Raw genomic sequence first — 10,828 nt, forward strand, 5'->3', positions numbered from 1 at the left:
ATATTTGCGTACAGATGTGTTCATATTTGCGTATATGTATAGATGCGTTTATATATGTGCATTTGCATGGAACTGTTGATATTTGCGTATATGTATAGATGTATTTATATGTGTATTTGTATAGATGTGTCTCCATTTGTGTATACGTACAGATGTATTTATATTTGCGTACAGATGTGTTCATATTTGCGTATACGTATAGATGTGTTTATATATGTGTATATGCATGGACGTGTTTATATTTGTGTATATGTATAGATGTGTTTATTTTTGTGTATATGTCTAGATGTGTTTATATTTGTGTATATGTACAGATGTGTTTATTTTTGTGTATATGTATAGATGTGTTTATATTTATAGATGTGTATATTTGTGTATATGTATAGATGTGCTGTGTACTTTGGCTCGTGCGGGGGTCCGCTCTGTCCCACGAGTTGTATTTCGGCAGCGAAGCCTCGCGCCCTCGCGTACTCCAGCAGGCCCGACACAGCGTTGTTGTTGAGGTGGTTAATGAGGTCGCCCACGCCCGCCTCGTGCGCCGCCTGCAGCTCGGCCGCGGTCAGAGGGGGCAAAGACGGGCATGCTGGCATCATCATAGACGTAGACTCACCCTCACCCAAAGGACAGAAACTGGTCTGGGGCTGAGAGAGAGAGAGAGAGAGAGAGAGGCGGGGGGGGGGGGGGGGAAGAATGAAAGACAAGAAAAAAGAAAAGAAAGAAAGAAAGAAACGAACAAACAGTAAGCAACTTCAGTCATTCAAAAATGTGTGTGCATGTGTTTGTGAGAGACTGTCAAATAATAAGTGTGTATGGGCTATATATAAATTACACCTGGACTCCTACGTCATGTGTCTACTGATCCTGGGCCATGTTACGCCATGAATAGACCAAGTGAATAAGCTGTCACTCACTCACTCTGACTCCCATCCGCTTGTATATAACACCTGTTCTTGTGAAATAAATAACAAACAGTCTGTCTCTTTCCTCTGCCTCTCTATGTAATACTTCCACTTCCTCCTTTCATTGTTTGCCTTTCTCTCTCCTCTCCACTTTAAGCATTTTCATCTCTTTTGAATTTTCTATCTGTCTATCTATACATCTATTTATCCATCTATCGATTCACCTAACACCTCTGCATCCTATTCTGTCTGTCCTCCCTCTATTCCTTTCCACTTTAGAGAGTTTCTGAGGCCCTGTTCTTTTCTTTTCTCTCTCTCTCTCTCTCTCTACCTTGTTGATGTGTAGTCGTCCGTCTCCCATCAGCTCTTTCACTGCCTCTTCTGCCGCCAGCTGCCGTGCTGCTTTCTTACTGGGCGCCGAGGCTTCTGGGAAAAGACTGTCACCCACCTTCACCCGGAACTTAAAACTAGAGGACAGATAGAGAGAGAGAGACATGAAGGAAATCTGAAATGGCTGGAAAGTCATTGTATTTTCAAGCTAATGTTTCAGTTGCTAGTAAAGCCATTCAAATGCGTTAAAGCCTGTCTGTCTGCTAGTCCTAAAAGAGTGCATTTTAATTTAGTAAACGATTTTCATAACCAATGTCCAAATATGTGTCCAAAACAACCTAGAGCCTAATGTACAGTGAATATATATACATGGATCCTTTTGCGCTGACTAGCAGAGGGAAAGATGATATGTTCACTACATTTTTATCTCTTTATTCATAGTATTACTTCATCATCATTCATCATTAGTCTATTATAGAACAGTAAGAGCCTAGAAAGAGATTAAAAAAAGAGAGAGAGGGAGAGAGAGAGAGAAAAAATGGAGGGGGGTGGGGATGGACAGAGGGGGATTTTTGTGTGTCAGACCCAGCAGATGAGGGCACAGAAGACATGCAGATCAGAGCAGGAGTGAAAAAGAGAGAGAGGAAGAGAGGAAGAGAGAGAGAGAGAGAGAGAGACAGAGAGAGAGAGAGAGGACAATAATAGCTGTACCCTAAGTAGAGTTCATAAAAACTTCAGCAGGACTGCCAGAGGAGAAGAATGATAGCATTAGAGAAAGAGAAGGGGAGAGAGAAAGAGAGAGAGAGAGAGAACCGAGGGAGGGACAGATTGATTGAGTGAGAGAGAACAAAGGTGGATGGACACGCACACAGAACTGCACGGGGCTGGATAAGAGGAAAGGGACTTCTAAAAGATCAGTTACTGTAAAGGCAAAAAAAAAAAAAAAACGATATACAGCACTACAGAATCAGACACAGAAATTATGACTTGACCCTGCCAAAAGATATGTAAAGATATCCCTGAAGGCTCCGTGTTACCAACCGTGGGTCATGCGGTGGCCCTTCCTGCCCTGTGTTGATGAACTCAATGGAGTGGCCGCTACGTTGACTGTGTTCCATTAGAACAGACACTGGGTTCTTTCCACCTGGGAGCGACCGAGACAGAGGCGGACCCTCTCCCTACAAAAATTAAGGGCAAAACGCGAAATTAAGAAGATAACCCCAACCTCCTCACCCACCCAAAAAAGAACAGTGGACACAGTTTTACTTAAAGGTCTGAGCCACAGTTCCTGTTTTTTAATGTAACTTTTTTTCCCCCCCCCTCAGTTTGATGGGGGATAGTAAAATGGTTTTCAAGACACCGGTTCTCCTAACTATCAAAGATAAGAGTAAATGTGAACCGCTTGAGAACTAGTTTTACACTTTTAATTACAGTGTTAGTTCCTCTGATTAAAGGACAGTGTAGACACGTAGACACTGGATCATATATTACATTCAGTTTCACACTCCTTAATATCTACAGCTGAAATCTGCATCAGCTGATATCTACAGCAGGCAAACTCACAGAGAGGTCCTCTGTTGAGTCGTTGGACGAATCCTTCCCTATCCCACACTGATCGTCATCGTCATCGTCATCATCGCCGTCATCTTCCTCTGCTGCTGCTGCTGCTACTCCTCCTCCCCCTCCCTCCATCTCTTTCAACAGAATCCTCAAGGTTGTCGCGGCCGCGTCTTTCTTTGCCACTTTTTTGCTGGGCGCCTCAGCGGGTGGAAATCGCCGTCCGTCCAACATTACCTGCATACGAAACCTGGACACCAAAGTGAGACTTCATTCAGTACCAGGGATAACAGTTTCCTCCTTAAATCGCAAAAAAAAACTATTACTGAAAAAATTAAAGTTTTCTCTCTTTTTTTCTAAGTCTTCCTTCCCTGTCGGATAAAAACAACTGTTTTGCTAAGACCGCCCACCGGCAAGCAGTCATCACATGCTTTTGAATGCCGCTTTCTTATCTATGACGCATTCATAAAACATAAGTGATTGTCTTTCAGTGATACTTACAAGGACAGATCACATAGTCTGGAACATGCAAAAGACAAACACACAAAGAAACAGAACATATTTATCAAGGTCTAGCTGACCTGGGGTCATGGGCAGGTCCAGATTGGTCCAGTAGGAGGAATTCGCAGTTGAGGCCGAGAAACTGGGCAAATTCCATCAGGCCACTGACTGGGTTCTTACTGCGAGCCTCCCTGAGCTTCGACAGACGGTTGGCCTCGGAGCTGTGGGCCGGAGGTGCGGGAGCTGCCAGGGAAACGGCCACGGTCCCTTCTGACCGGATTGCGTTTAGGAACTCCGGGATGTCATCTGATTCCCAGTGTAATCGCTCTCCTCCATTCCTGTCTTTCTCCTGATAGAAGGAGGAATGATGAGGTTGAGGACTAGGACGATGAGGAAGAGACGACAAGGTCGATGGGTCATCAGAGGGTATTGGTTCAAGGGGAGGCATGGGAAGAGATTCTGCGGCAGCGTACGACTGGTTTCTTTGTGTTCCATTTCTCACCATGCTCTGCACACTTGACCCGGGTTCTTGCTGTCTCCAGTTTAAGTCCGTAGTATTTAACGAGAACCCCCATCCTGCAGGCCTTGCGGTCGCTGCAGCAGCAGCTTTCCGTTGGCGATCCATCTTCTCTCTGCGGTGGTCTGCAAGTTCCCAGATGGGCGGCATGAGATCGTTGCGGGTGACGTCGCCTTGTTTCTCCATGGCATAGAGAGTGGGGTTCACCTGTTTGGCATTTCGCATGCCGAGGTTTTTGGCAATCAGGAGTGCGTTAGCCTTGCCTGTTTCGTGAAGGTACTGCAGGATCTTCTCTTTGATCTCCTTTGAGTCTGCCATGACGACAACACTAGAGGACTTTGGACTGGCTAGTGAAAACACGTCTTGACCCTGGTCTGTGGCTGACGACTGAGAAGAATCGTCGCCTTCTGAATCTTCCGATTCGCTGTTAGAATCGTGTGTGATATTGATGCACTCGTTGGTCTGTATGTTACCGTCAAGTTCCTCAACAACAATAACTCTAGGCTCTTGTTTTACCAGTGTGACCGTATTTTTCTTCTTTTCTTTCCCTACAGAGGGGTCCTCATCACCATCCCTGAAGAGTCTCCAGAGAGGGGGAGTGTCGCTCTCCTTCACTGCCTGGCGGGAGCACAAGAGAGCATACAGTGCCTGGTTAACGATCTTCTTGGGTAAGCGTAGTTTTTTGGCTAGGGTCCTGGCTTGCAATGTTTCCCCAGGACCCAAAGCAGTTAAAGCTCTAAGGACCTGCTCCCTTGTCTCAGGGGTCAAGGTCAAAGTTTGTGCAGCTGAACACAAAGAGCTGAAGCTCCTGCTGCCACTGCTACTGCTACTTTGGGAGGAGAGGTTGTCAAGGTTGCCTCCTCTGGAGAATCTCTCACTGTCTAGAGACAGAGCTCCAAAGCCTCCCGATAGAGAAGAGTCATAATCCCTTTGTGTGTCCCACCGTCGTCTGCCGTACTGATTCTGACCTGGGTATGTGTTTTGGCGTCTAGGGGGTTGCTGTTTCCACCCTGAATATGTTTTAGATCCAGGTGAAAATCCAAAATCTGATCGCCTGTCCCAGCTCCCTTGGTCCCAGCTATAGCCAACTCTTTTGCCCCAGTTGCTGGGTTTTGGGCATCTGGGATACCCTGTTTGGTGTTGGCTGGGTGCGCTGGCACCCCTGTCAGGATTTTGGACCCTTCCTTGTTGAGGTGCTCTAAACTGCGGAGCTTCTGGATTCTGGCCCCTGAGGAACAGTATCTGCTGCTGACGAAAGTCCGGTGCGGCGTTCTGGAATCTTACTCCATTTGGCGACCAGTCTGGAGCCCCACTGCCTTGGGCGAATGGGGGAGCAGACGGAGATGAATTACGGAAAGGTCCTCCTGAAGGACCAGGATAGGAAGATGGGGAAGGATGCGTGTGCCTGCCAAAAGACGCGTTTGGGTTTCGCCCTCGGGGTGTCCTTGGGTGAGTATGGGAGGGGTGTCGGATGCGGGACGCTCCTTGGTGGAAGGGTGAGGAGAATCGTTGGTGCTCTTTAGGGGGCCCTCCTCTACCTCTGCTCATAGCGCAGGGGTGGGGCTGAAGGGGGCACAGTGGTGGACACTGAAAGGATCAGTGTCTGCTGGGTTTATGTATGTGTGAATGCGTGATGTGGCAAAGACCATAGAGCTTCAAATTCAAGGTCCAGGCTCACCTACAAGACAGAAAGCATGAGAAAAGAAGCCAAGAAAAAAGGAGGGGGGGAGTAAGAAAGGGAGGGGGGGGGGGGGGTAAACATTAATATTATTATACTTTTAAAAAAAAAAGAAAGAAAGAAATGTACACAGACAGACAACTCATCATGGTTGCATTTTTAAGAATGTGTTACTGGATAACTTAGCAAAAGGCATCTGGATTAATAATTCATGTCTGTTGTGACAGTGTCGTTTTATTTCTGGCTTAGTGGGTAGTTTTGCAAAGCCTCGTGGGGAGGGAAAGTGAGACAGTCAGACAGAGTGAACGAGGGATTGAAGGAGGCAAGGTAGAATTCAAGGACACTAGCTTGGTAGCCAGAATGATGGCAAAACGATACAGACAAAATATTATTAGCGCTTCAGAGCGAGCTTAGCCTGAATACTACAGCCCTCGTCTTGTCACAAAGACAAAAAAAAAAATAGAACACACATTTTTAAAAAAAGTTGTAGTTAGAATGAATACAACACAGCCGAATTAAAGATTCCCAGACAATTTTACCTTTTTAATGAATAGCAAAGTAAGTCAGAAAACAAGAAGCGACATTTTTTACTTGCCCAAAGCCTGTTCTGTTTCAAATGCCACTGCTTTGAATTTCAACACAACAATTTGGTAGACATTGTAATCTCAAACTAGAGTGGCCGCTCTCCATACACTTTCACTGCATGAACTCCCAAAAGCACAACCTCGACATGCTATCCCAAGATCCCCTGCCAACATATACATTTTGACGCAGCACATATCCCAATAATGGCCAAAGACGCATACATACACAAATACACACACACACACACCAAACAAAATCACCTCTTTGAAAAGGTAACGTTATAGCAGTTGACAGTCCTTGCTGGCCTAGGAATATCTGATTCACTGAGAGCTTAATGCAGTAGAACATTCACTGCCAAAATGACCCCGTACCCCCTCCTTCTCCTCTTATACAAACACACACTTTAAAAAAAAATGACTCAGCTTTTTTTCTTTCAGCCTACTAATGCTTTTACATGAATATGCCCAAATATTAGACACATTTGTTTTTGGCACAATTTCTCCCTCTTTTCTTCCCTCTCTCGCTCTCTCTATATAATTTTACACACACACACACACACACACACACACACACACACACACACACACACACACATATGTTTGTATGTATATAAACCAACAAAGTACTGCAAAGGTTATAACCAATAGCAAACTAATAAATAATCTATTAATAGACTATATAATTAATACACTATAAGTCTATTAATTATACAAAAAATTTTCTTGTATTTAATACATTTCTCATGAGCTTAGTTAGATTGTTTAAGGACACAGTGATACAGAAGAATGTTTAATTTTGCATTTCTAAATTCTCTTTTTTTTTTTTTTACATAGCCTACAGTATGTTTAAAATAATAACGTGAAACCAAGCTCTGTATCCAGCGTTCTGAATATGAACATTAAAGACATATTGTCCCATCGCCCGTAAACTTATCAAAACAAATGCCATGGTGACCATATTAGAACTCATAATTTCGTTTTAACACTTTCGTTTTAACATGCCGTTTTGATAATAAGCAACGCGTATGGCTGACTTATAATGGGAAAATCTTGAATTAATTTACTCTGAACACTCAAAATATTTGAATAATTTGTTAGTTTACGTACCTGTGTGTGACTTTACGTACCTGTGTTTCACAGCAATTTCTGTGAAACAAAAAAAGAGTTACCCATGTGCAAACCTGTCTATGTGCAGCTAGCGTAGGCCAAAACGCAAGAACGCCGATTAGTGCACAAACTAAAAAAAGGGCTGGTCCAACGTAAAACCGCTTCGAAATTAAACTTCAAAAATGGCTTCAAAAATTAATTTACTTGTAGTAATACCCCAGCAGCGGAAGAAAAATAGAAACGGAATGGTTTCTTTTAGCTTTCCCTTCCAATGGCTTTCACTGTTTAAGCATATTTGTTCAGTTAATCGAGATAAAGCAATACTGTTCTGAGTGGTCCCTCCTTAGGCTATATAGGACGCTGGTTTCATGCAGTGTGAGTAGATGACCTCTGTGACATAGCTACATAGCAGAAACGAAAACACATGGCATGTAAGGATCACAGTTAAGATGAAGATATGGAGGATTTATACAATCGTTTAAGTTTCGTTTTCCATTCTTCCAAGATCTCTCAAATTACTTTCTATTGCGTGTCTGCTTTGTTCTTGCGTCGATAGATGGCGCTGCTTTGGCGCTTCAACATATTTCATCAGTTATTCCTGAGAGGCATTTACCGCTACAATTAATAATGCCAAATATTTAAATATCGGACGGTAACCACATTACGTATGACAAAGGGAACCATTATTCGTCATTAACCGGAATTTCAGGTAGTGTGAGATAAATTTCTCTCTCATTTTTAGAACATACCTCTTTACCTTCAGAACTCTTAATGTCATAAACAAATAATAGGACGGACGTTTCCTACATATATACACGCTACCATGTGCTGCCACATAGGTAGAGTAAAACGTAAAGTACAAATTCGATCGACTTTTCGACGTTAATATTTTAGTGTCACGTGTTATCGGTTTCGTATTCTATTGCAGTAGATTCATCGGTAAAGAGTCTCGCTGACCGGCAGATGGAAGTGAAACCTCAACCTGCGACCCTCCATTATTCATAATTTATTAGTGTACAGTTGACTCCCTTGTGCAGACGGTTGCACTATCACAGTGCTCTTGCCAGCTCGTGTGAAACTGTTTTTCCCCCCTACACAAATAATGATGACATTTTAGGGTTTACGGAATGGAAGGGGATGTCCACTCCAACTTGTCACTGTGAACCTATTTCGGTTGTCCAAAATCGCCTACAGGAACTTTCACCGCTCATCAAACCCTCCTATGCAGAGCGAGGGAGTGAGTGCGAGAGAGAGCGACAGGGAGAGAAAAAAGAGAAGTGAAGGAGAGGGAGAGAGTGTCTGTATTTAGGATCAGTCACATGAATGAGAACATGTGATATTATGCTCTCATTCATATTATATTATGTTCTCATGCATATTCTATTATGATATCATGTTCTCGTTCATAGTGTGTGTGTATATAGCCTATATATATATGTATATATCATTTTTTTTAACTCGACCTGACAGAAAGACAAAAAACTCATGAAATATTTCGGCCTCTGCTTGCCAGCGTTTTTGTAAGGATGAATGTCTGACAAACCGACTTATCGTCAGTCAGGTATCCAGCAGTGTTATTAAACCATATTTCTTATCCGAGTTCATCCCGGTTCCCATATCTTGTTCACATACTTCAAAAATTCGTGGTGGGTGATTATTTTCGTCCCACGATTCAAACCTCACCGATGATCACATCGGTTAATCAATTTTTCACAAACTTAAATGTAATGAGTGAAGTTGGCGTAACTGGGCTATTATCTATGCAATAAAGTTACCGTTATCTTATGTGAGTTCGGCCACCTAAGTAAACCGATTAGCTTAGCAGTTTTGGAAGAGGGTGCTATGCACGGAGAAAAAAAAAACTATAATACAGTCAAATTCCAATCGCAAACAGGTTAGTTAAATCTATATACTCTCAGCACGCACAGTCCACAAGATTTATCGTTTAATCTGCATAATTCATGCATATCAGTAACTGCTCGTCTCAACTAAACATACGTTTCACGCTTAAATTACAAGACAGTGTAAACTAGCTTTCCAGATAAGTAGCCCATGCGACGCAAACATGGGATGCACAACTGTAATGTGTTGTAGCATCCTTCAGTTTCACTACCCTTTTCAGTGTTTCCAAATAGATTTTACCCGACCAATTTGACTGAAATTCAGATATCATTACAGAGAATTTAATGTTTGTAGTTCATGTTGCTTACCTTAGCTGAGGAATTTGTGGTAAATTTTAAATAACAGATGGTACTAAAGCAGTGAGGAACTCTGCAGACCTGAATAAACTGCAGGTTTGTGTCAATATAACGTCACACGATAGCGACGGTGTATTCGTCGCTTCCTCATTGACGCAAACTCGCTTTAGGTAACGTCATTACGTCTTTTCGTCAACAGCGAAATTTGAGTCAAATTTCTTCAAAATTTAAACTTCTTCGCCCATTTAACTGTTGCCAGAGCGGGCAGTGTATTATTTTCTTTTTAGTAGTGCAAAATAAAACATTATAAGTTACTAAAAAAATAAATAAATAAATAAATTATATATATATATATATATATGTGTGTGTGTGTGTGTGTGTGTATATATGTGTGTGTGTGTATATTAAGATTTTATATATGTATTGACTGTATCTTGTTTAAGATGCAGAATTTACACGGCTCTTTATATTTGAAAACTACATGTAGTATCGTGCTATATTGTCCTATATCGGGTGAATTTATTTCAATTGCTCTATTTATTTCAGTAAATTTAATTCAAATAAAAGCTGTGTGATTGCCTTAAGCAGTATAATTAAAAACCGGAGTTGGCGAAATGGCTTTCCCTTCATAAGTACATAGATCAATGAGTGTAATACAAATTGAGTATAATAAAAAACAATTGAAGATAAATATTCTGACAACAAGAAGAAAATACCTGATACACAAATCATAAAGGTGATTTATATTTAAGAAAGACGTGGGGATAGTTCGGCAAACATGCAGATTACGAAAATTGGAACTTACACTCGTGACTGAGGGTTAAAACTGTAGTTATCTTCTCGTTCTGACACAAATCCAACTCCGTCTGAGTAAATACAATCGTTTTTTTTTTAATCTCCCACACAGCTCTTCTTAAATTGCAGTTCCTTTCTGTTCTTTAATGGCTGACATTCTGATGCGATCTCTTGAGGTCAATAGTAGTTAATTGGTGACAAACTGATCCAAACGGTCACCAAGAAGATCCCGCGGCAGCCGGCCTGGTTAAATATGAATGAGATGGCTCGATACCCTATCTTTCTCTCTTTCCGTCTCTACCTCTCTTCATTCTCAAGTCTTCCGTCGCACACGTTTATTTGATAGCGTCGTTCTACCCTTCACGCGCTCCTCTACTGCTCTTACATCCTTCTCCGTTTCTTCTTCTTCTTTCCTTCACCTGTCACCTTGTCCATAGCTTTCCTGCACCTGTACTGTCCTTTCTCCTTACTGTTTCACAGTCAGTACCCCTGCCCCCCTCCCCCCCCCCGTTCATACCTTCACTCTATCCATGTTTTTCTTGTTACTTAGCCACTTGCTCCTCTAAGACTTCACGATATGAATTCTTTTGCAGTTCTCTCTCTCTCTCTCACACACACACACACACACAGCAGCATGTATAGCGATGAAAGCAGAGGAAAAC

At 42.3% G+C, this 10,828-nt stretch overlaps 1 protein-coding gene across 1 annotated transcript in view; it reads right to left on the bottom strand.

The window, feature by feature from the left end:
* The window catches only part of adar (adenosine deaminase RNA specific), a 12,940-nt gene extending 8,112 nt beyond the window's left edge, over nt 1-4,828 (bottom strand). The window contains exons 1-5 of the mRNA XM_030783591.1: nt 3,368-4,828; nt 2,778-3,036; nt 2,271-2,407; nt 1,231-1,366; nt 400-641 (exon numbers count right to left, since the gene is read on the bottom strand). Coding sequence (XP_030639451.1) covers nt 400-641; nt 1,231-1,366; nt 2,271-2,407; nt 2,778-3,036; nt 3,368-4,122 — 1,529 coding nt within the window. The 5' untranslated portion in view covers nt 4,123-4,828. The remainder of the gene's footprint in view (nt 1-399; nt 642-1,230; nt 1,367-2,270; nt 2,408-2,777; nt 3,037-3,367) is intronic.
* Between the last annotated feature and the right edge of the window lie 6,000 nt (nt 4,829-10,828).

This window comes from Chanos chanos, chromosome 9, assembly GCF_902362185.1.
Source record: "Chanos chanos chromosome 9, fChaCha1.1, whole genome shotgun sequence".
In the NCBI taxonomy this organism is placed as follows: Eukaryota; Metazoa; Chordata; class Actinopteri; order Gonorynchiformes; family Chanidae; genus Chanos; species Chanos chanos.